At 41.3% G+C, this 26,355-nt stretch overlaps 1 protein-coding gene across 9 annotated transcripts in view; it reads left to right on the top strand.

The window, feature by feature from the left end:
- Positions 1 to 26,355, top strand: part of VPS54 (VPS54 subunit of GARP complex) — a 44,745-nt gene that overhangs the window by 6,587 nt on the left and 11,803 nt on the right. For 7 of the 9 annotated variants that reach the window (XM_077926593.1, XM_077926589.1, XM_077926597.1 and 4 more), the window contains 14 exons: positions 4,628 to 4,789; positions 6,520 to 6,761; positions 9,744 to 9,822; positions 10,574 to 10,608; positions 11,146 to 11,277; positions 13,164 to 13,549; positions 15,267 to 15,393; positions 15,942 to 16,049; positions 17,603 to 17,658; positions 20,769 to 20,865; positions 22,342 to 22,682; positions 24,376 to 24,505; positions 24,856 to 25,037; positions 25,991 to 26,103. In XM_077926593.1, the coding sequence (XP_077782719.1) occupies positions 4,654 to 4,789; positions 6,520 to 6,761; positions 9,744 to 9,822; positions 10,574 to 10,608; positions 11,146 to 11,277; positions 13,164 to 13,549; positions 15,267 to 15,393; positions 15,942 to 16,049; positions 17,603 to 17,658; positions 20,769 to 20,865; positions 22,342 to 22,682; positions 24,376 to 24,505; positions 24,856 to 25,037; positions 25,991 to 26,103 (2,164 nt within the window). In that variant the 5' untranslated portion in view covers positions 4,628 to 4,653. Of the gene's footprint in view, positions 1 to 1,234; positions 1,429 to 3,650; positions 3,730 to 4,627; positions 4,790 to 6,519; positions 6,762 to 9,743; positions 9,823 to 10,573; positions 10,609 to 11,145; positions 11,278 to 13,163; positions 13,550 to 15,266; positions 15,394 to 15,941; positions 16,050 to 17,602; positions 17,659 to 20,768; positions 20,866 to 22,341; positions 22,683 to 24,375; positions 24,506 to 24,855; positions 25,038 to 25,990; positions 26,104 to 26,355 lie in introns of those variants that run through there. The other 2 variants (XM_077926590.1, XM_077926592.1) reach the window with 2 other exon arrangements.

Genomic DNA, 26,355 nt, shown 5'->3' with positions numbered 1-26,355 from the left:
AAGGCTATTAACGGCTTAGCGGCTTTGAAAAAGGGGGGGGGAGCAACAAAAAAAATGGCGAGACTCGCAAGACGTTTTCGTCTTGTGAAGCAAGCCCATAGGGAAATTCGTCTTGCGAAGCGCCTCCGCGACGGAAAACCCTTTCGTCTTGCGGGTTTTTCGTCTTGCGAGGCATTCATCTTGCGGGGCACCACTGTGCATATTCCAGCCTTCCACAACTTTCCAATTTATCAACATCCATTGACTATGATCATTGATGGATTGAGAGATCTGAGTCAAGAAGACCTTCTGACCCAGCCAAAAGCAATTATTATTATTTAGTTTGATTTAGCTTCTATTCTACCTATTTGACATGTAAGCATACGAGACCCTGCAATGAATTCAAACAAACAAACAAACAAACAAACAAACAAACAAACGAGTAATCCTGCAGGTTAAATTTAGGAACTTGTGTCTTAACTTGTATACTGTTCATATATACTTTATAAACAGTTTAAATTAAGCAGTATGGGGAACTTTCAGGGTAAAACATTTTGGCTTCAGCTCAGAGCTCTTTGGAAGTTTGGGTGTGCAGACAGCTCTTACTTGCTTTCTTGACTTGTTTCTTGACTTGGACAAGGGCAATTATTGCATTTACTGAAACTGTGCGCTTTGGAATAAGCAAGGAGTCCCTGAATTTCAGGGAATTTATTTGGGATTATTTATGTATATTTGCCTATGGATTCCAGATGCTTTGCCTGCAATAACGGCAATGTGTTTCATTAAGACGTAGCTTAGATCAGTGTTAGGTTAATTTAATTGATCTAAAATTTGACAGACTACTGTTATTACATCAGTGAGGGAAGTAATATCAACATGAATCATTTTCAGGCACTGAAATGTGAGTTTTTAAAAAGATCTTCCAAATGTTAAAACTGGAACATTTGTATGTTAACCTTGCCAGTGAAAATGTAATGACAGGTGGAGATATAATAAAAATAAATGTTCAACAAAGTTTATTATATGAGCTGTGATTAATCCAGGTTCATATTTTAGTTTCTGGAGCCATATCAATGCCTACCTTAAGCATGGATGTAGCCAAAGGGGGGCAGGGGGGGCAGTTCCCAAATCAATAAAAAACCAATACAGATCTGCCCCCCTAACAAAAGCCTTTCCCCCCAACAAAGCCTGCCCACCCCAACAAAAATCCAGGCTATGCCCATGAATGTAAGCTATAGTTTCTGCATCTATGTAGAAGTACAGTGGAACCTCGTGTTACGGACGGGATCCATTCCGGAGGCCGGTCCGTAACACGGAACTGATGCAAGTTGAAGTGCTGTGTCTGTGCAGGCGCAAGTGGCGAAACCCAGAAGTAACCCGTTCCAGTACTTCCGGGTTGCTGCGGGACACAACACGAAAACACGTAACCTGAAATGGATGCAACCTGAGGTATGACTGCAGGATACAATTGCAGTCTAATGTAGGAGTGCAATTAAAGTATTTTCTGTTGGTGATACTTCAGATTTTCTTGTGAGTTTTTGTTTTGTGTTCATTTCACTTTTACTTTGTGATGAGATTTGAATTGGAAGGGTTGTGCATTACTGCATATTTAAAAAAAAATTCACTAAATTCAGAAGGATGCTGTTGTTATCTAAATTAGAAAACTTAACATTGCAATATGAGGAAGCATCTTAGTTAATAAGCTGGGGCCATTCTTCACAAACAGTTAATTTGAATGTACTGCACAGGTCTAAGATGTAACGGGAATGATTTTCACCACGTAATTGCTAATTATGGAGCACACTTTGATATTTTCCCTTTTGATACTATTTTACTAGAGCAATTAGGAATTGTGACATTTTGTTCTTTTTGTTGTTGTGTGAATAGACTGGTGTGTACAGTGGCTTGCCGAGGTTAGTTACTTATAAGATCATAGAATCATAGAATTGTAGAGTTGGAAGGGACCCCGAGGGCCATCTAGTCCAATTCCCTGCAATGCAGGAATATTCAGCTGTCCTTTATAGCAGTGTTTCCCAACCTTTTTTGGGCAAAGGCACACTTGTTTCATGAAAAAAATCTCGAGGCACACCACCATTACAGCCCCGTGACGTCAGCGCGCAGCGTCACGCCGGGAGGGACATGAATTGCTAGCAAATTACATAATAACCTCCTTGAGGGCTGGCTCATCTTCTCCGAAGGCAGAACCCCATTAATTAACAGCACAGACTCACACCATAGCCAAGACGAGGGGGGAAAACCTCAGTCATGCACAGTCATGCACATGTGGGGGCTAAATGAGGACGAAGACCGGGCAGAGAGCAGGGTTCAAATCACCCCACCTGGCCAGGACAATCCCTGGGTGCTCCCTTGGGCCACTCGCCTGACCCACCTCGCAGGGCTGTTGTTGCGAGGATAACACGGGGAGAACCACGCGCCGCCCACTGGGGACCCCCCTCACCTACCAAGTCCGGAGCGCCGGTGGAAGTTGCATGCATGCATGCAGGGCGCCGCGTTGCCATTGCATTGCACTGCACTCCATGCAACGCCTGCACGCATGCATTGCCTTGCACACCCGCCAAGGGGTCTCCCCGCGGTCCCGATGCGTCCCCTCCAGCGCGGATGCAGCATTGCAAAAATAAAAAACCCCCGACGCAGCCCTACCTGGGGGGCAGCCTCCGCCGCTCCGCCTCCGCGGGGATCCCCGGCCTCCATCCTGCCGCCCGATCTCCGCGGGGGCGCAGGCAGGCTGCGCGGGGTCTGCGGGGAAGAGCCCCTGCCCGCCCGGCCGCCGCCGCCGCGCTCATTCCATGGCCGGGAGAAGAGCGCTTCAAACAAAACGCCCGGCCCGCCAGGCCACGCTGGGAAACGTAGTTCGCGCACCCCACGCGGGCGCGGAGCCCAAGGGCGAGGGGACTACAGATCCCGGCAGCCCCCGCGCCGGGGACGGAGGGGGAGAGGCCGGGTGCAGGGATGGAGGGACGGGTGGGCGAGCGAGTGAGTGAGTGGCAGCCGCCAAGCCTTGGCCGAGAGCCAGGAAGGGCCTCCCCGGAGGAGGAGGAGGGAGGCGCAGAGCGGGAGGGAGGGAGGGAACCCCAGGGGTCATCTAGTGACGGCGCCCCAATCGAAAATTTGACTTTTAAAAAAAAAATCTTTCAATTTTTTAATTTTTCCCGCGGCACACCAGGCAACATCTCGCGGCACACTAGTGTGCCGCGGAACAGTGGTTGGGAAACACTGCTTTATAGGGATCAAACCTGCAACCTTGGTGTTCTCAGCACCAGGCTCTAACCAACTGGTGCTAAATTTATGACTATACTCAAATAGCTGTTAGCTGTGAATAATTTAGTGTGGCATCATGTTGCTGCTGATTTAGGACTGGTTTATTGGTCTAGTGAGATGACTTCAACCAGAAACATTTACTCTTCCTGTTATGTTTCTGTTTTGTTACTGAAATGAAGCTTTTCACCTTTGGCAGGGAATAAGGTGATTGTGCATGGTAGAAGGGAGAGGAGGAAGATGATGACAAGTTGAAAGCAAAAGCATTATACTTTTTCCAGAATATCTTACAAAGCCTGCTTATCCCACCTGTCTCTTCCCTAGCATGTTGGTATCTGTGTACAGTAATCACAAATTGATGATTTATGTTCAATTATTCAACATTTGCATCTTAGAAAATTCTACAGGAAGGTAGAACCTGGTTGCATTCAGTGAACTAGATGAAGACTAGTTGAAGAAAAAGGGTTTATGAAGGTTTATATCCTTGATCTCTTTTCTTACTGTACAGGTAGATACAGTTGCACAAGAATGTGAAATCATCAATATAAGAAAACAAATAGTCCATTGACTTCAGTGGCATTAAGCCATGAGTTTATTGTTAGCATGTACTCAAAACTTTTCCTAGGAAGAAAAAAGGCCCATGGGTATCATTTGTTAACCAGTGGGTTGTTATGACCATTGTTAATTTGAAGTAATAGGTATCTGGTATATTTGATTTGATCTTGGCCATTTGTTTTCCATGACTTTTCTAAAAACTGCTCTAGTCTTATTTGTATGTATCTTAATGGACTGATAGTCCCATATTTGATAATAGTTATTAATATACCACACATAATACATAACAATTATGTATATTTCTAAAAGAGAGTCTGCTTAAGGTCACCAGTGACACCCAGTGGATAAATACTGCAAGTAAATCACTTGAAAATACCACACTATTCTTCCAAATACAGTGGTATGTCGGTTTTTGAACGTCTCCATTGATGAACATTTCATTTTTTGAATGCCATAAACCTGGAAGTAAACGCTTCGGTTTTTGAACATGCCTTAGAAGTCGAACAGAAACGCGGCTTCCGCTGAGTGCAAGATCCTGAGGCCTAGCTGTCGGCTATTGAGTTTTCGTTTTTGAATGTTTCAGAACTTGAATGGTATTCTGGAATGGATTATGTTCGAAAACCGAGGTACCACTGTATTCATTAAACATAAAGAAGACTGTATGGTGTTGTCTCATTACATTTCTCTAAACCATTTTATCTCCTTTTTACCTTAACTTTCAGTTTCTATAACTGGGTTGTCATATTATAATTGCCATCAGCCTGCCATAATACCTAAAAAGATGTTTATGAATACATGTTATCTCTTTTTAATTCAGTACTTAACCAGTGGTGACTATATGCAATGGCCTCAAGCCACCGGTCTTCACCAGTGCCTCCATCAAAGAGCAGTGATACTTTCATTAAAAGGGAAGTGGATTCTGCCAAACGCTTTCGACCAGTGCAGTCGCTGCCAGATGTATGTCCCAAGGAACCAACAGGTAAGTGTCTCTAACAAAATTGGCTTAACTTTTTTCCAGGCTGAGTGCCACGTTACCTCATTGAAAAGCTGTTGAGTGCCACATTACAGTATGTATGTATGTATGTATGTATGTATGTATTAAATTTGTATACAAATTTAATACAGACATTCATACATACAGCATAAAAACAAAATAAAGAAACAAGAACAAAACCAAAACACACCAATAACCCCCCTCTCACAAACACTCCTCTCCTAAAAGGACATAGAATGTTAATCAACCAAAGGGCTGGTTGAAGAGGAACATTTTTTCCTAGCACCTAAAGATGTATATTGAAGGTGCCAGGTGGGATCTCAAAGTTAGTAGGTCTAGACCCTTACCCTTAACTCTCTCTCTCTTTCTCTCTCTCTCTCTCTCTCTCTCTCTCTCTCTCTCTCTCTCTCTCTCTCCCCCTCTCCCTCTCCCTCTCCCCCTCCCTCTCCCCCTCCCCATACACGCACCATATCTCATGGAAACTGAGATCTATGTTTGAATGTTTGATACACGCGTGTCCCCACTTAAATGAGGGTTATGTTCCAGGGACGCGGACTTATAAAAAATATTGGGGGGGCCCGGGAAAGCTCATGAATAATAAATAAGCTCATGAATATGCAAAAAAAGTGGCGCCGCCTCCTCGTGAGCGAATAGGGGAGAGCGTGCTGCGCCTATTAATCAGCTCCAAAGGAAATTGGGTGGAGCTTTTGCTCGGGAGGGAGGGCAGGAGGCATGCAGCCCGCCCCTCCCTGTGCATTTTGGGCTGGGGGAGGGGCGGCGATGGCGCTCTGCTGGAGGGGCGCCGGAGATTATTGGGGGGGCGGAGCCCCCCCAAACGAATTTTTGAGGGGGCTCAAGCCCCATGAAATCATGTATAGTGGGAAACACCATCTAAAAAGTACACATGAAATCATGTATAGTGGGAAACACCATCTAAAAAGCCAAACACCAGCACAATCGCTCCCTCCAAACCTCTTTTCTCAAACTCCAACTCTCCACAAGCCTCCCCTTTCACACATTTTTGCAGCTTAAATAGATTTATTTAATTATTTCCCAGCTCTGTGTGTATACATGAGTTGAACACGCGTAAGTGGAGAGACACCTGTCATTAGTAGGGTAGGCATGGTAATGTTTATGCCGTTAAACATACACATTGTGTACCTGTTGAACTCTGTGGACGTGACAAACTACATTCTAGTGATTTCAGGGGATCTCTTCTGAGTGTGACTTAGACAGATACAATCCTTAAATAGTGAATTGACATTAGTTTGTTTATTGCACAGTTGCATATTACTACAGACATAAAAAACAGTAAATGTTTAAATTTTGGATATTTGCATTAAACTTGATAGCCTATCTCTGTCATTGTGAGGCTTTGCAAAATGTACAAAGATAACAATTGTTAATACGCTTCATTTCTCTGATATCTGGAATTACCTGCTGCATGGAGATTTGTATCTGCTACCTCACTGCCAACATTGGAGAGTTCAGAGTTTTCTGTTCTACCCTGAATGCTAAAAGCAATATTAAGATAAGATGGATATATTTCAGTCTAAACACAAAGGTGCAGAGCAGTCCTGCAGTACATAATTAGAGTGTAATATCTCCTTAAGATATTTATTTGTATAGTTAATTCTTAAATTATGCTACAGATTTTATCTTATCATTGCTGGAAAAAATGCATGCCTCTTTCAAGTTACTGTTTTGTCTTTCAGGTGATCCTAATAGTTTATGTGACAGTCCATCTTTAGTTGCTGATCAACATAGATGGACTATTTATCATTCCAAAGTAAATCTCCCAGCAGCACTAAATGATCCTCGATTAACAAAAAGGGAATCTGATTTCTTTACAAAAACATGGGGACAGGATTTTGTGGACATTGAAGTTGTGCCTTCGCTCTACCTCCCACAGATCAGCAAGGAACTTTTTGTAACATACCAACAGGAAATTGTTCAGGTAAAAGAGAAATCCTATGATAGACCTGTCTATTTCTGATGTTCAGGCTGTGAGTGCTGTTGTTTTTGTAGCAAATAAGGGCAGAAAAAGGAGAGTTGGGGGGAACCCAAAGCTAGAAAGTAAGAAAGTAAGAAAGTAAGAAAGAAAGAAAGAAAGAAAGAAAGAAAGAAAGAAAGAAAGAAAGAAACACCATAGTGCCTCAGAACAGCCTAATGAGGATTGAGTCTGCTCAGTGGCCATGGAATGCTGACTGACTTTTTTTGCGTAATCTGTGCAGTTTAATTTGCTACCTCACAGAAGATGATAAAAATGTATTTGTCTCTTTAAGTTCTTTCACTGTTTATTTTTCTTCTTGCAAGCTGGCTTAGGACCTAAATTGCCTGGTTGGTGAGGGACTGATAGTGAGGAGGTGAGCGGGAAAAGGAATCTGCTGCCAGACCAGAGGATGAGCACAGTTCATGCTAAACAGTTGTTTTTTTTTAAGTTAATGCTAACTTGTCAACCAAAGCCAGCTTTGAGCTAGTGTTTCAGATCCTGTTTTGTTAGCCTCATAGAAAACCACGAGGATGTACAAGCAAACCATAGTTTAGCTCAGTGTTTCCCAACCGGTGTTCCGCGGCACACTACTGTGCCGCGAGACGTTGCCTGGTGTGCCGTGGGAGGGAGGCGGGCGAGTCGCACGGCGTCTCGGCGTCGGGCGGCAGCGAGCCCAGGAAGCGGCCCAGCCGGCCGGGGTCGCCCGCCTGCAGCAGCGCCTCGCACCCGCACGAGACCTGCTCCGCCGAGAAGCGGGCGAGCGCGGAGGATCGGGCGCGGCGGAGGCCAGCCCCGCGCTTGGAGAGGACGCAGCAGCCGTCGCCAAACCCGATCCTCCTCCTCCTGCTCCGCCACCGTCCTCTGGCTCTCGGCCGGGAGGAGCCTGCGGCGACGGGGCGGGCGCCGAAGTTGGCAGAAGTTGGCGCGCCTCCTCGGCAGCGCCTTCGTCCTCCTCCTCCTGCCTCTGCTCTCCTCCGGCGGCGGGGGCGCGCCGCCCTCCCCGGCCGGGGGGCTCGGCGGGGCCCGCGGGGAAGGAGGCCATGTTCGCAGCGCGCGGGATCGCGGCCCCCCTCGCCCGCCTCCGGCCCGCTCCCCTCCCCCTGCGCGCTGCCCTAGCCGTGCGGGTCTCCTCCCCCTGCGCCGCCGTCCCCTTTCCACATCCTAGGAGCCGCGGTCCGCCTACCGCCCCCGGGCCGCGGCGCGGCTCCCAGCCCGGGCTGGCCTCCGCCTCCTGGGACGCGCGCCCACCCCCGCGGCCCCCCAAACTTCGGAGCAACTCTCCAGACGCTTCTCCCCCGCCTCGGTCTCCCTCCTTTCCACTTCTCTTCCCCCCTTCCTTCCCTCTTTCTTTCTCTTTCTCTCCCACCCGCCTTTCCTTCTATTAACTTTCCTTTCCCCTCCCTTCGTCCTTCCTACTTTTACTCCTGGGCTCCTCCCCCCTTTGCGCAGCCACAAATCAATCTCTCTCTCTTTTTCCCCCTCTCTCTCTTCTTTGCTCAGACGTAAAAAAGCGCCGCTTTTTGGAAATCCGGACTGCTGTCCCCGCTGAAACGATACTTTAAAAAAGGAAGAACCCACTGGCTCTTATTTCTGTTTAAAGCAGTAGATCCCGAACTCTTTTGGCCCACTGCCCCCTTGGTTCCACATCCCCCAGTGTCCCCTATGCTTACTCTATAGAAAGCATTACAGGGGTTAACGCGGCTCGCTAAGGAAGATATTAATAGAATTCTGCATTTGGGGGGAGACCCTAACAGTCATCTACCATTACCTTCTATGCTGTTACTATTTTTTTATTTTTTTTTACATAAGTAAAAAGTGACCTTTCCCCATCTGGCATGGTGGTGTGCCTCGAGATTTTTTTCATGACACAAGTGTGCCTTTGCCCAAAAAAGATTGGGAAACACTGGTTTAGCTACACAAAACTGTGGTTTCCTATTACATCTGAAGTGGCCCACACTTAATGGAAATTTTTACACTTGTTGCACACACACAGTTGTATATGAACATTTTTTAAAAGATTCCATATGCTTAGAGAAGAAACACAACTTGTTCATTTAAACTGTTTTTCCTATTTTTAAGCAGCGTGATGAAAGAAGTACAAGCTCTCTGTGCACAAAGGCTGAAAGTTTGGAACAGTTACTCTACTCTGCACACACTCTACCTAGCCTGCACACACTCTACCTAGCCCTTCTCTACTCTGCACACACTCTACCTAGTCTGCACACACTCTACCTAGCCCTTCTCAGTTTGAGCAGCAAGGTCTGAAGAGGACTTCAAGATGCATTTGACTGAATGAATTTGGAAGCTTCCTTGCAGTAGGAAACCAATAATCCAGAGTTCCTGATCATGGGGAGGCTTCTAAGTCTGTCCAGTTGAATTTGCATAGAAGACCCCTTCATGCTAAGCACACTAAGATGGAGAGTGGAGGGTTGGTGGGACACATGGACACTTAGTTCCCTGCACTCCCCCCCCCGCCTACCCTTGCATGTTCAGGATGAAGGCCTGAAGAGTACTTTAGTGCTAAACCTTACAAAGAAGCCTTAGGCCCTCAGGTGCTTTGGGACAATATGTCCCACCAGCCATGGAGATAATGGGGGTTGCAGTCCAACAGCATATGTGGACCTAAGGTTGGGGAAGTCTACTTCAGAGGATAGCCCAGTCCTATGCATGGCTACTCAGAAATAAAGGCTATTGTAGGCTTTATTCCCAGGTATGTACGCATAGGATGTCAGCTTTAGTTAAAGGTATAAGAAAAATTGGCCTATATATATATATATATATTTTAATCTTTAATATATTTTATTAATAGGAATGCAGTCCTGGATTACACCATTGCATTATAATAGATTTAATTTGTCAGTCAATTTTCATTTTGCATAGGAAACTTAAATAATGTGCTGTGGAAAAAAAATGTTTCAAACCCGGAATTTTCTTCACCTTTTGTAGAGAGAAAAGATTCATGAGAGATGCAAGACCATTTGTCCTCCTAAAGATACTTTTGATAGGACACTGTTACATATTCATGGTAGGTTACAGGTTTTCTTGTAGCTGCTTAGTCGTTCTCTTTAATTTACTAGGGCTGCCATACGTCCAGAATTTCACTCTTCGTTGGATAATTTTGAGTCCCTGAGCGGGGAACAATGAAGTAAGGTAGCCATAAAATATGCAGGAAAAAGATAACAATATACAGAAATGACAGAGTATAGAAAAACAGGGCCAATAAATGAACAAAACAACAGCTTCACCATAAAGCAAGCAAAGATAAATTACAGTGAAGACAGCAATTAGAATTTCTAATTTCACCCAATACCTGGGTAAAGAAAATACAACATCTAGCTGACTGAAATATTTCAAATTGTCTGCCCTGAATCTTCGAAAATTCAGCTTCATTTAATGTCCCCAAATTCTAGTATTTATGAGAGAGAGAAACATTTCTGTATTCACTTTCTTTATGCCATGCATAATTTTATACACCTCTCTCCAATGGCTAGAGAGTGAAAGAGGTGAATAACTGCCTCTCCACTGCCTGCTGAGATGGTTCTTCAATCTACAAAGGAGAATATTTGCTTTAATAATATTTTCTTCTGTTTATCTAAAATGACTGAGTTCAGATTTTTCTTACTTGTGTATATTCAATCTGAAACCAAATCCAGAAACATTCCAAAGTTTAATAAGGGCCTGTATGTTTCATAAAATTGAAAATGAATGAGCAACTGGAGTTTACTGTGAAAATATGTAATTTGAATCTTCTATTTGTTGCGGCATTTTATTTTTAGATAAATCCAGGACAGATCTGGAGCAAGTACCTAAGGTATGATGGAGATTTTCATAGCTGTAAGAAGAAATGCTTTGCTCGTGTCTTTTGCTTATTAATTTATTTGGGCTGTATGTATTATTTATTGAATTTATATGCCGCTCTATACTCGCAGGTCTCAGGGTGGTGTACAGAATAGAGATACATATTTTAGCATAGCTTATCCTACTCTTATATGTGACAATGTATGCAGAATTTAGGCAACTTATCAAAATGCATCATTTCCAGTTGTTTTCACCAATCTTCCTCTTTTTGAAGTTGTTTCTTTTGCTAGATTCTGAAGATTAACTATTCACACTAACACTATAGTCACATTTTATTTTATTTTTGTCCTTTGCTGCAATAATCCGTACATATTTCACACAAACATAGGCCCAATGCAATAATGTACTACAGCAAGCTTCAGATTTGTGTGATCTCCCCTTCTTTCCTCCTTAGTCCACAAGGTTGAGGAATGGGGGTCTGCACTATACAGGTAAAGGTGGGAACATTAGTGATGTGTGGTAATGAGGTGTGATTGACTTCTTTTTTCAGATTTTTTTAAAACCAGATTTTGCCTTGGAAGATCCCCTAACATTTAATGCAGTATTACCTTGGTCTCATTTTAATACTACTGGAGGCAAAGGAAATCGTGATGCAGCTTCCTCAAAGTTGCTTCAAGAAAAGGTAAATAAACTCCGTGCTTTTCTCCCCCAGGGGTTACTCAAGGGGACATAGAACCAGCACCTCTTTTTGTTGTTGTTAAAAAACACTGACATTTACTGTAACAACTTCATGGTGAGTACCAGCACCTATTTTTCTAGAAAAAAAGCACTGAAGAAACTGTTTCCATAGCAGTTGATCAGTGCGATGGAAGTTTCTTTATTAAGGTGCTAACTGTGCATATTTTCTTGGCTTGTGTAATTCTGGTTGAGCTCTTTCAGAATAAAATGTTTGTTTGTTTGTAGCCTGCCCATCTGACTGGGTTGCCCCAGCCACTCTATAATATATAGATATTATAAAGGACTGTTGGTTGTTTCTGTTGGAAGGTTAAGAACATTAAACCCTAAAAATGGATTGTGGCATAAGCATTTAAGGCAAGCCACTTTATCAACATTTGAAGTGTTGCTTGATCCTTGCTTGATACTGATATCATTTCTGATATCAAAGGCTCTTAATCTGCCGTTACCCCATTTAGGATGGATGCACAATTTATTTATTTATGTTTATTCCATCTCTATCCTGCCTTTCCTCAAAATGGCTCAAGGTGGGACTTGTGATTCTGCCTTCCTCCCATTTATCTTCACAACAACCTTACGAAGTAGGTTAGTCAGCGAGTCTGATGTCAGAGTGAAAATTTGAACAAAGTCTCCATAATCCTTGTCTGACGCCACTATATCAGTTGACTATCAGCGCTAATTGAGTCCAGATTCTTTCTGTTTCAAAGAGAAGCCAGCTGGGCAGAGTGCTGATTGGATGTTCGTAGATTCTGAAGACTCTTCCTGCCTCCAGTAAAAAAAAGGAGGTGTTCGGAAAAAAGATGGTTGCTTTCTAAAAAGGCACTGAGCACACATTGAGGTGGATTAACATGTCAGACACCTGAAAATACATTTAAATTTGAAAGCTTACATGAAGCATAGGTAGGAGGCAAAAATGAACAACTGAGTGGGAATAACTTTGTGTCAATAAAGGAGCAAAAATGGGGAAGCCGTCTTTGTTCAGCAGTAGAAAACCCACACCAGTTTTGCCGTGGGAAATAGTCTGACGTGCATCAGAGATAGAATTGAGTGCAGCCCAAAGAATGGTGGGTGCCAGTGAGGAGTTCTTATTACATAGTGAGACCAGAAGGCAGTGCAAAAAATTAAGAATGCCACATTACAATTTAGAGTGTAAGTGAGCATGATAGAAGTGAACTGAGCTGTTCAACTGTGGAATGGACTCCCTGGGAAGGTGGTAGATACTCCTTCCTTGAAGGAGTATCTACCACCTTAAGCAGAAGTCTGTCCTGGATGCTTTACTTAGGATTCCTACATTGCAGGGAGTTAGACTAGATGATCCTTGGGGTCCCTTCCAATTCTATGATTCTACAATATCTTAACAGGAAAGTGGGTATTCATTACTCAAACTTGTAATGAATCAGCAAAAGCAAGTTGAATAGGGTATATGAACTTTTAATGGAAGATAATATTGTGGTGCACAAGACACTTCCATTCATTATTGATCTGAAAGTATCAAATCTGCAAATTAATTCCAACTTAGCCAGTTCATGCTGAAGTCTCATTTTGAAACTTTCCTCCTTGAAGAATGGCAGCTTTAAAGCCTGTTCTTAAACGTTCAGGAAGATTGAAATACACCTCCAGTGTCATGCTGTATACTTTTTTTCTTGTTTTTCTTTGTTTAATTTTAAACCCAGTGTTCATTAAATATGGGCTGTGTTCCTGGGTATGTGCATGTGTGATTTGTAAAGGCAGCGTGCCCATTTTACTTGAGTTAAATGTCTAGTATTGTGACACTGATTGTGGTAGATTAAGAGCACAAATGTTACAATATTGATTTCTCTTTCTTCCCTTAAGCTGAGCCACTATCTGGATATTGTGGAAGTAAACATCGCTCATCAAATCTCTCTCCGCTCAGAAGCATTTTTTCATGCCATGACCTCCCAGCATGAGCTGCAAGACTACCTCAGGAAAACCTCCCAGGCTGTAAAAATGCTTCGAGATAAAATAGGCCAAATTGATAAAGTAATGTGTGAAGGATCTCTTAAAGTTTTAAGATTATCATTGACTAGAAATAACTGTATAAAAGCATATAATAAACTGAAGTTAATGGCAACAGTGCACCAAACACAACCTACTGTACAACTATTACTGTCCACTTCTGAATTTGTTGGAGCGTTAGACTTGATAGCAACAACACAAGAGGTGCTACAGCAGGAGCTCCAGGGCATTCACAGTTTCCGGTAGGTGACATTTGACATTCCAATAGAAATTCGTAATCACATATAAAATTATTATGATCAGTTTCAAGGGATATCTAGTTCATGCAGATCTAAGTTGGTATTCAACTAAATTTAACTCTGAGTAGAGCTGTTGAAATTAATGGATACGACTAAGTGAGTAAAGCTTGGCTGCATACCGCCTATAAGTGGTATCTTTATATATGTTATTCAGTTGAACTAATTTACTATATTGTTAATTATATTACAGTATATTAGTGTCCAGTGAGAATGTAATTAGTCAGGTTTTTTAAAAGGCCCTAAAAGTATCCTTGATATAGTGTGAATTCTTATTTACATTAATAGTTGTACACCACATAAATGCAAAAGTAAAGGGTATTCAGACTGCCCTTCCTCTCTGTCCTAAATATAGGCCAATCAAGATCAATGGTTGAGTACAGGTCACCTAGTATTATGAGAGAAGGTAGAAAGTTGTCTTTGTCTATTTTCCTCCACACCATCCATAATTTAATAAAGCACTGTCACACTCCTCTCTCCAAAAAAAATCTTGTTTTCTAGACTAAAAAGTCCTTTATTTTAGTCCAGGGTTTCCCAAAGTGGTTGATAATGACTCCTGGGCTTGATGGGGCTGTGCAAGGAGTGAATAAAGACCTATGGCTCAAAATGAATTAGGGGTGGAAAAGAAGCTTGCAGAAAAGGGCATGTCATGCGCAGAGTGAGCATCCCTTGCCAGTGAGGAACCTCTGTATTTAACAAGATGATTCCACAATACAACCATATTCTCAGACAGTGCTGCTTTGCTGCTAAAAAAATTGTCTATAGGTGCTTTTCCTCACTTTATTCATTTACATTGGGTCAATGAGAACTTCATAAGCTCATCCAGGGTTCAGGTGTTTGAGAAACCCTGTTTCTAAGCCTTTCTTAGAATGAAGATAGTCATCCTTTTTGAGATACGTCGAACAGAAATCAGTCTAGTGCTCCAGATGTTTCTTTCCCTTAGATTTGTGTCAGGATGTTAAACGCTTTTCTAATAGTCATTGAATGGAGCTCAGCTTTTTTATTCCCGTGATGCTCTCCTGCTGGACTAACCAGCGTGCTCCTTTAGATTTGTTCTCCATGCGTTGGTTCTTATTTACCTTTTTGTTTTCCGTTTGCCCAGATTTTAGAAATCCTTTTAGATCTCCTTGAATGCAAACCTGGTCTTCTCCCTCCCTCTTCTGACTCCATCTCCTTATTGAAAAAAATAGATAGCTCTCACCTCAATAAATATCTTTGGGGAAGCATTACTGCATGCATACCTCCACTGTTAGAAGTCAGTTTACTCTTGCCCTCTATTTCCTGTTTTTTAGCCAGCTACTGATCCCTAAGAGGACCTGTCAACATCTCCCATGACTGCTGGGTTCTCCAGAGTCTTTGGTTACTCATGAAGTGTGTAATTAGAATGCATATTTTATAGCAAATTGTTCTCTTTTCATGGAGATGTCTGACATTAATGTCACAGTGGAATTTAAAAGTGTTTTTTTTTTCTTTTGCTGCAAAGGAAGACATAACTTAAATAAACTGTATTCAGTGTCCTTTATAGTGTTATTTATTGTGTAGAAATTACCCAGATGATAGCTATACATATATATTTTCCTGATATTTGATATTGAGATAATGACACTTTCATGCTCCCTCTCATAATTATTTTAACTTTTTCACACATTTTTTTCTTGAACAGGCATCTTGGATCACAGCTATGTGAATTAGAAAAACTCATAGATAAAATGATGATTGCAGAGTTTTCTACCTATGCTCACAGTGACTTAAATAGACCTCTGGAAGAAGAATGTCAGATTCTGGAAGAGGTACAGTACTCCCCATTTAGAAGGCTTTTTGCGGTCTAATTGCCTCTCAGGACATAGAACAGAACGCACTGCTGTCAATGCCTATTCCATTCACTTTTCCTCTACAAAATGAGTTTTCACCAACACATCTTGAATCCTCTCAGTGATTTGAAAGCATTAATTTTGGCATTTTCCATTCAATTCTTTTTTATTTCTCAGCTGTGTCGTAATGCATACCACTTGTCCACTCCTTCATTCATGGAAGGCACAAATACGCACCCTGTATTGTCCTTAGCAGAACTAGCTTCTGTGTATAGTATGTGGGCATGAATGCAAAGTATACATCTGTAGCACATGGCTTCTACAGCAGCTAGTAATTTCTGCCGGGCCAGAATCAAACCTTGACCTGAATAATAGTACAGAGACTTAACTCCTATTGTACTTTCCACCAGATTTGCTATTTGGCATGTTAATTTATCTGCACTAGTTCGGTTCTAATTTGCCATTTGAGTTCTTATTACCTTTCTTTCACATGTGATCTTTATTCTTGTTTTTTCTTTTCTAAATAGGAAAGGCTTGTATCTTTAGTGTTTGGACTTCTAAAACAAAGGAAATTGAATTTTTTTGAAATATATGGAGATCAAATTATTGTAACAGCAAAAAATATAATTAAACAGGTAATTTTTTAAAAGGGATTTTTATCTTTCACATATATTTTAGTTAAATGTTTTGTGCAGTGCTTTTTTTCTAAAAAAATATTTAGGGGGTACTCTCATTTTGACTCAAGAAAATCACCATTTTATAGTTCAAATTGGGAAAAATAAATACAGGAAATAGAAAAAAAGTACATAGTTTCACAAAATGTTTAGGGGTATTCATCTCCCCAGAAAAAAAGCACTGGTTTTATGTATGTCTTCAGATATTTCCAGATATCTAAACTGGTTTTCTTTCTCTATCATGAGTTATACAAAGCCCAAAGAATGAATATATTTGTTGATTTATCATATGTTTTGCTTATTGATTGTTGTTTGAAACAATAATCTAGATTTTAAAAATAGATGTATTGTTTATAAGCTGTAAATAATGGAGTACCATAATCGCTGACCACTGGCCTTCTGACTGGGGATGATGGGAGCTGTCATCCAACAGCTTTGGGGGACCCAAGGTGAGGAAGGCTGCTCTAAAATACCACCGTTGCATCTATCCCAAACTGGATTGGGCTTCCCGCACCTGCCATTTATTGCTCTCCTCTTTAGTTTAGCTCTGCCCAATCTTCCTTGAATCTTCTGTGCTGTTTTGGGAAAAGAGACATCATCTTCATCCTAGTATTGAAAAGATTTTATATTCTTTGGGTTCTAAACTCACTGGCTTATTTTGGACAGTCTTTTCAGGCTTAGCATAAACGAGAAATGAAGCAAAGAAGGAGAAGCTTTGAAAGGCTATAGGCCAGGGGTCAGCAACCTTTTTCAGCTGTGGGCTGGTCCACCGTCCATCAGACCATGTGGTGGGCCGGACTATATTTTTTTGGGGGGTGGGGGGAAATGCCCCACAAATAACCCAGAGATGCATTTTAAATAAAAGCACACATTCTTCTCATGTAAAAACACGCTGGTTTCCGGACCATCTGCAGGCCAGATTGAGAAGGCGATTGGGCCGGATCCGGCCCACGGTCCTTAGGTTGCCTATCCTTGCTGTAGGCAATACTTGGTGCATTTCAGGGTTTCATTATCTTTCCTTTTTTTACTGTACACATAAGATTTTTACACATACACTTAAAATGAATGTGACACACATGAATTACACTTAAAATGTGAATGTGTAACATACAGTGCTCTCATAGTAATGTATGAATAGGCACTCAGAATAATGTTTGAAGGGTACAAAACTTACCCATTCAGGACAACTTATCAAATGTTTTAAAAAGGTATTTGGAAACCATAGGCAGGATTGAGTGAACATTTCCAGTGGGCTTCAGTCCTTAAACCTGGACTGCAGTTTCCTGCATCATTCTTCACACATCACAATAATTAGCAGGAGGAAAATAAAGCTGAATAAGGTGATCTGTGAGCAGACTTGCCTAATGCATGTGTGGTCCAATTTCATTTTCCATTGTGAAGTTTTTATTATTTCAGCTCTGAATATTAGGATAATCAGGAAGTGTCTGATTCAGGGGTAGAAAACTTTCTCTCCAAATTTAATTCTAAGTCATATTTTTCTTATATCTTTGCAGTGTGTGGTTAATACAGTGTCACAAATAGAAGAAATAGACACAGATGTGGTTGTTAAGTAAGTATAAAGTATAAAGCTTTGAGTTGCTATGAACTAGATTTACCATTTGCTTCTCTATCCGTGAATTGCCTACCAATTTTGTCCACATGCTTTTTACTTCTTTTTGGCATCTGTGCTTTTCGCATAATTCCTATAACTTTGAAAGAGTGCATGTGTTGATCATGTGCAAACAGCAGAGGTGAAAATGGCAGGTCACGCAAGATACACTTTCTGAAATTCTCTCTCCTACATGGCATTGAAGGTGCAAAGCTTTATCTCCTTTTCCTCTGGTCATCATAGAGAGAGAGAGAGAATGAATTTTGAAAAACTTATGTTAAGGCTGCAATCCTATACATCAGTGGTTCCCAATTAGCTAGTTACTAAGGACCCCCTATTTTTCAAAAGCCAAGCCATGAACCCCCAACTTTCGAAAATGTTGATAACTCCACGGTGGTTTCCTGTACAAATGATTTTTTAAAAAGAAAATGTGGGGCAGCGCCTAATAAGGAAAGGATTTTAGGTATACTAAATAAGAGACTATAAAATTTGTGATATTACCTTTCAAAAATGACAAAGATTTAGTTGGTGGGAAGACCAATTTAATTTTATAAACATATAGTACAAGTGAACAAATTATGACATGTCTAGCAGCTACTAAGCATAAATAATAATAATGAACTTACTTACTTGCAACCCATCTGGCTAGGTTGCCCCAGCCACTCTGGGCAGTTCCCAACAAATTGTTAAAAACACGCTGTCATGTCTGTAGGTGGTTGCTCGCAAGTAAACAGCCAGGACATTTCAAAGCTTTTACACCTAACTTCTTATAATCAGCAAAAACCCAGAATTGGTCCAGTCTACATTCTTTGAAAAATGATTTCATTGATTCATCACAAGTCAAGTCAAGTGCATCTTGCTCTTCCACAGATAGAGAATCAAAAGGATTCCTTATCCATGAGTTTTGGTGCAGGGAAGTAATCTCTGAAGCTAGTTGCTAAATCACACAGGTGCTCAGTGATGTAATGTTTTACTTCTGGTATCAATTCTACGTCAGTGGCCTCTAGTGTGTTAGGGTGTTAGTTATTTTCAGCTAAAAAGTAGAGAGCAAGGGGAAGGAATCCCTAATATTTTTAAAAATGTGAATCCTCCCTGTGGAGCAAGGGTTTGCACTCCTCCTCTCTCTCCCTCTCTCTGCCCCCTCCAAGTTGCCCTGGCAGAGGATGGTGCCACAGACCCCCTGGGTGCATTATGTGGACCCCCAGGGGTCCCTGGACCCCTGACTGGGAACCACTGCTATACAGTCTTACCTAGAATAAGATCCACAGAATTCCATGGCACTTACCTCTGAGTACACCTACATAGGTCTTCAATCCTTTGCATATCTACTCAGAAGTAAGTTCAAGTGTATCTAATGGGGCATACTTCAAAATAAGTGAGTATAGAATTGCAGTTTAAGCATCAAAACCTCAGGCATAACTAGGAGATCAGGCAGGCAAATTCTTCCAAAGCAAAGAATGTTGTATGACACTAAAAAGGCCAGTGCTGATATTTTAAACACATATTTGCAACCCACTCTCATTGATCCTTTTTTGCTGGGAAAAGAAAAAGCTGCTCCAGTTTCTAATTTGTAGTTAGAGGGCAATTCAGTTTTGAAAATGTATTCCACTTGGTTAATCTCAAAAACTTAGAGGATTTCGGCTATAATTCTGTGGAAAGACTAATTGTTTAACTGTCCATTTACTTCTCAGGATTTCCTCCTTTTTTCAATTACAGATTTAAAAACATTGTGTCATGTAATTGTTTATCATTCTAGAAGTGTGTTTTGGCAATACTAGAAAAACTGATTAAATTTTAGCATTTTCCCCTGGCAGGAAAAAACCACAATAAATGCACAATTCTGTGAATGTCAGCTCAGAAGTAAGATCCATTGAGTTAATGGTCTTACTGCCAGGTTTGTGTGTTGTGTTGCAGCCTAACCTTAGTTACTTTTTCTCCTTGAGAGCTATAATTATTGTTCCATTTTTAAAGGAACAAGTTTTAAATCTTAACCAACCCATTCTCTGTTCTGACACTATTAGCTGTGCTGGACATAATGATAAATCAAATTTTATCATGGTGGAAATGATTTGCAATAAGGCTTGGATTACATGCTGCCTCCTACCTGCTCCTCTTCTGGCACAGCTGTGAGGCCCTAGGAAAAATTGGCAACTTTCATTTTTGTGTTTGATTAACCACAGTATGCCATTTCTTCAAAGTCCAACTAACTGGTCAATCTTAAGAATGGTTTGTTGAAAGAAGTGAACTCAAGCAACAAGCTGTGAAACTGGCTTGTTTCAACAAACCATAGTTAAGATTAGCTTCTGTTTAGGGTTCAGATGTAATGATAAACTCCAGTTAATCAAAAAATAGAAGTGAAAGCTTTAAATCTCCTCCTGGAGGAGAGGGGAGGGTGAAGTGTGGGAGCTGAGACCACCTGCTGCTTATTCTCATCAGGATAAACCATGATTTAATCCCCACAACGGGGTGAGCTCCCGTTGCTCGGTCCCAGCTCCTGCCAACCTAGCAGTTTGAAAGCACGAAGTGCAAGTAGATAAATAGTTCCAGCGGGGATGTAAACCGTGTTTCCGTGTGCTGCTCTAGTTTGCCAGAAGCTGCTTAGTCATGCCGGCCACATGACTGTATGCTGTATGCTGGCTCCCTTGGCCAGTAAAGCGAGATGAGCGCCGCAACCCCAGAGTCGTCCGCAACTGGACCTAATGGTCAGGGGTCCCTTTAGCTTTACATGTACTACAGAATTATCTGCAAAGTTCCTGAAAGTCTTTAGTTTCTGAAACCTCAGAATACAAATTTTGCTACAGAAATTATGTAAACATAATTTACTGTTGATCTTCTTCATCATTTTTATTAATGCATTCCCCCCCCCCGAGGTGTACTGTTAGTCTTTGTATCATTCACCATAATAATAGCACTGTGAGGGAGACCTTAATATACCTTTTTAGAGATAGGAAGCTGAGCCTGAGAAGCTGAAGACAGAACTGGCAAGGATGTACCCAAGGCCACTTTACAGGATGAGAGTTAAACTGAGTTTAAATGAAATTGTAATTATTGTTATATGGTATTCTTCACAGACTTGCAGATCAAATGAGGATGATGAATTTTCCACAGTGGTTTGATCTACTGAAAGATATATTTTCTAATTTTATTTTATTTCTCAAGAGAATTAAGGTAAGAAGTGTACTTTATAGACTTTATATTGTTATTAAACCAATTGAATTTTGATACATTTGGACTTGGGTCTCTTGCATCAGCTGAGTGAGTTTTCATGAAAGGCATTGGAGAGTCCTCTGCCATTATCCAAAAGCAGGCAGACTGAATCTCAGGCAATACTTCACTGCCCCTTGCTCAGAGCATAATCCCTTTGGCAGGTTAATTGTTCTTCAAAGCTGAATCGCTGACATCCTGGGGCCTCTTAGGAGAATCACATTTTAAACTGAGAGATCAAGCCTTAAGGCTCCTGCCTATAAGTTACCCAGAGGTATTGCTTCAGCTGAGTGTTAATTTTTACCCTCCTTTGTTAGATTTACAGTACACTTCTGAATGAATTGTATCCTTGTATGGCATTATAATTTATTTGTACAGCTGGAAATGGAAGTGAAAATTACCACAATTCACATATTCCTCTGAGGTCAGGAATGGAAATCATACAAGCAAATACAGTGGACACTCGGGTTGTGAACATGATCCGTGTGGGATGCACGTTCGCAACCTGCAGCGTTCGCAACCCACATCTGCGCACACGTGGGTTGCAATTTGGCGCTTCTGCGCATGTGCAAAGCACAATTTAGCGCTTCTACGTATGCGCGCCCGCTGAAACCCGGAAGTAACCAGTTCCGGTACTTCCGGGTTTCGGCAGTTCGCAACCCAAAAAAACACAACCTGAAGCGGCTGTAACCCGAGATATGACTGTATAAGCAGTATTCACGATCTTTTTATTGTGCGAATATTACACGATTGCATTATTTTCTACATTTTTTTATGTCTCCCTTCCATTGGAATTTATTGGCGTTAATTACGCAATTAACTACACTAGTTTCAGACATAGCAGATAGTGAGATGAATAATGTAGATTTTAGGAGAAGCTAAACTGCAGTGGAACAAGAAACGGTGCTGATTGTGAGGAACACAGGGTGGTGCGGAAATCACTGTTTCCTTCCATCCCTAGCTCTACAGTGTAACAAAACTAGATTCAACATTGTGGTGTGGGAAAATATTGTGAATTTCTTCATCAATTAAATCTCTCTACATGCTGATAATTCTAGAACTCAGAAATTGATACCGTACCTTAGATCAAGCCCTGAAAGATAACACTATCATTATTAATGTTTCATGTTTTATCCTTTTAGAAAAATATTTGGGGAAATGGCCTAATGGCGTAAGTGGCATAAATTTATTGGCCTTAGTTTTAAAAGTCTGCCAGTCACTTTTTGCAGAATTCATATGAACCACCATGATTATTGCATTTAGCAAGTGACAGAAGATGTTATGGGGCAGCATAAATGATGTAAACATAGTGGATATGAATCATTCTGTTGTGTTCAGATTTTGCAGTATTTAAAATAGAAACATTCTTGCTAAAAGATGTACTCTTCAAGGAATTCAGCACTGTCTCAATTTTTTTAACCAGCACTTATTTTGTCTTAGGCAACACTAAATGTTATCAGAAGAGTGGTTCTCTTGGTTCTAGACAAGAACCAAAGGAGCAAGGAACTGGGTGATACTTCTGCTCAGAAGAACTCTGCAAAGGACAGTACCATAGACGCAGAACTGGTGTATCTGGCGCATGAGGGCATGTTCATAAGTGATGCCTTCAGTGAAGGAGACCTCCCGTCTGCAGCAGCTTATTCTGCCTCTCAGAGAAACCTTTCCCCAGACAGTGAGCCCAGCAGCAGCGACTCTGTATCTGAGCCAGAATGTACCACTGACTCCTCATCTAGCAAGGAACAGACTTCGTCCAGCATTACACCAGGTGGAATTGACATCATGTAGGTAGTAAAAAATAATAATAATCAGGATTCAGTCCCCGCTGCAGCTAAACAAATTAACGAAATTAGCACAAATTCACTGCTTTTAAATTTGAAATTGAAAGTAAACTTTCCCAGATGCTCTAAAAATGTGAGCCTAAAACTCAGTTTCAAGTTTAATGCATATTCTGCCCATGTTGGCTTCTCAACCCTTGAGTCTAACACCTTCAGTTTCATAGCATTCTGTAGGTTCCACCCAACAGGGTCTTATGGGGACACTGCAGAGAAGATGTGAGAAGCAGGAAGGCTGCAGGGGAGAAGAGAAGAAGGGGAAGTCACGGTGTGTGAATGGAAGTCTGCTCATTCAGCCTCAGCCATTAACTTGGCTTCTCTTTTGAATGTGATGATATAAATTTATGACTGCGCTCTATGATATGATAATAAATTGTCCCTCCCATTTTCATTTCAGATCTAATATGATATAAGTATTCCAAATTTTGAAGCCCTTTGTTTTTAGTTGCAGTTAATTACACCTGAAGAGCTTTGCAGATTCTTTCTTCTTTTCTTACCTTTACTTTTCTCTGGTCTCTGTTTGCCCTGTTTAAGAGCCCTAGCTATGTTCCCTGACTCTACACCCATATGAGTTAGGAATGGGTTTCAGTCCTCCTTTTTGGCTTCACTCATGCACCATATGGACATAGAATTTCCTGTGTTTGAGAGTAGATATTATACAGAGAGCAAGGCATAGACGCCACAACAGTGAGGTTACCAGCCATCCACAGCCTTTCCCTGTCATGATATTTGGTAACATCTTGGACCAGCCTTAGTTGGAGAACACTTGTGGCCACTCAACAAATCAAAAGGCAGATCTTTAATATTTTTCCCCATTTCATTTCTATACAGCCTCATATTTTTAGGGAAAAACCTCAATGCAGTTTACAGCACATTTAAGTATTAAATAAAACAATCCAGAATAAAACATTACTGAAGAAAGTCAAATATAAAGTATACATTCAAAGCAACATGATTAACAGGAAACTAAAATATTATCTTAAAGATGTCAGGAAAAAAACATTACAAAGGAGATAAACTACGGGATGCACACTTAACACAGCAAATACAGCAAAACAGACATCTTACACATTTAAAAAGAAAACATTGCTAAAGGAAATAAAATATAAAATGCACATTTAGAATGGCATAAATAACAAGAGAATAAAATATTATCATAAGCATAGAACATATCTGCAGCTGTTGCTGCCAGTCCTGCCAATGGCGGTTCATGGCGGGTGGCAGCTGTGGAAGCTGCCAATATTCTTCCCTCTCTGGAAATAGCATGTTGGAAAGACTCAGGTTAGTGTATACTATGTTAAACAAAAATGTGTTCTAGTGGAATGGTGTGTAAATAATGTAAACACGGTGTAAAAGACTTAAATGATCAGTAATTGGCCATCAATTGCTTGGTTTTTTGTTTTTTAATTTTGGTCTTTTGGTATATATTATTTGTCACTTCACTTGCTGCTGCTATCTATTGGACAGTTGAAAAGTCAATTCTGCTCCAGTTCAGAGATTGTTATTGACATCAAAATGCAAAGTTCTCATTGTCTATGTAGTTGCATGTGAATCATTTCCTTTTTTGAGCAGACTAAGGGGGCACTGGATTGTTTCAGCTGAAAATTATGTGTCAACAAAGTCTTCCTTCTATTTCTTTCAGGATTGGTGAGGACATAAAGCTCTCAGAACTGGAACTAGGTAGATTAGCAAACAATATCCAGGACCTACTTTACAGTGCCTCTGATATTTGCCATGATCGTTCTGTCAAGTTCCTAATGGCTAGAGCAAAAGTAAGTTCCATGCATATACCTGCGTCCCAGAAGAGGTCCAGCTAGGGTCATTAATGTAATCATTTCCTTACACCTGGACCCAGCACAGTCAACAGGACTGATGTCTAAAAATAGCCTGAAAGTTGGAAAGGGCTTTGCTTTATATTTGAGATGATATTCATACAATAGCCCAGGGTGAGGAACTGTTGGCGGTTCAGGTCACTCACCTGTCAGTCACCTGATGACATAATGATGTTAGATAGTCCATGCTGATGGCGCTTTCCTTACTGCATCGCCTTTTCAGCCTTTATAATGCGGTAGGATAACAATGAAAATAGTTAAGATGCTGTTACATCACCTTTTTCATTTAGGATGGGTTCCTGGAGAAATTGAACTCTACAGAGTTTGTTGCTCTTTCGCGACTGATGGAAACTTTCATCTTGGATACAGAACAAATCTGTGGTAGGAAGAGTATGTCACTGCGTGGTGCACTTCAGAGTCAAGCTAACAGATTTGTAAACAGATTCCATGAGGAAAGAAAGACCAAACTCAGGTATCTTTCTGTGATTATGTACATATTTGCTTCAAGGCTCCTTAATGCAACAGCTCCTGGAGCTTCCCACTACCACCACCTTTCGTAATGAAAGGGCAAACGGTGGGAGAAATGTGCTCCATAAGAGCCATCTGCCTCAGGGTTGGGTAGTTTAGCCCAGTGCCATTTCTGTTGCTTATAACTCCTTCCCATTCCAGCCTCTATTTGGTATCAGGTTTTTCCCTGAGTTATATGGCGTTGTTCTTAGCTCAGAGCAAAGTCAGGTGGCTAAATTGTTTGGCTAAAGTGTGTTGTCTGATCTGATGAACCAGGGTTCAAATCCCTTTTCATGAAGCTCACAGGGTGACCTTGGACCAGTCGCCTAACCTGCCCCACAGGGTTATTGTGAGGATAACTGAGGCTGGGGGAAAGAGTCATGGGCACCACCTTGAGCCTCTTAGAGGTGGAATATAAATGCAATAATAATCAGTCAAAGAAAAAAACAACCCAGTAGTTTAATCTGAGGCCCAGTGTACACATAAACAGTAACAACTTTCTGTGCATTGCATCATGTGAAAAGTGAGGAGCTGCTTCCCATAAAGTTACCCAGTTTGGGCGTTACAGTTAACAGAGGTGGTTTAGTTGAAGTTGTCCAAACTGTATGGGAACTCACTTCACACAAATGCCTTTCCACATCTTACTGATGGCCACACATGTGGCTCACTGGATGTATGAGTTGGAATGAAATCTCTTGATGGTCAGACTGCCTCATGAATTTTCATTCTCATTTATTTCCATAAGGCTTTTGCCAGTACAGCTTTCTTTAGTATGCCTGCCACTGATTAGGATTTGAATCAATTGACTATTTCATGATTTCATCCTGGTAAGAAATTTGAAATCAGTACGGACACATAGCTCTTCAAGGCAATGTGTTCTAATTTTTGAACTCCCCCTTCCTTTATGTGTATAAATAGCCTCCTGCTAGATAACGAGCGCTGGAAGCAAGCTGATGTTCCGGCAGAGTTTCAGGATCTTGTGGATTCTATATCAGATGGCAGAATTGCTTTACCAGAAAAAAAAACAGGAGGTGAGTTTCTTGGCTCCTTGTTACTTTAGTAATTTCCATGTGGACATGATGCTGCAAAATGTTGACAGGCAACTTTTATGTTTCTGGAGCAGCAGACCGTTTTTAAAGGGTTAATTTACTTTGAAGCACAGTAGCAAACTGAGGATGTTCAACCAAATTAAAAGAAGAGAAAAGGCAAAGGCCGGAGGGTGGGAGTTGGGAAGGTTTGTCACACCTTGCAGGGCTGCCTCCTCAGGGCTGCCACCCATGTCC

Source organism: Podarcis muralis, chromosome 3 (assembly GCF_964188315.1).
Source record: "Podarcis muralis chromosome 3, rPodMur119.hap1.1, whole genome shotgun sequence".
NCBI lineage: Eukaryota > Metazoa > Chordata > Lepidosauria > Squamata > Lacertidae > Podarcis > Podarcis muralis.
This window is presented reverse-complemented; position numbering and strand designations above follow the sequence as displayed.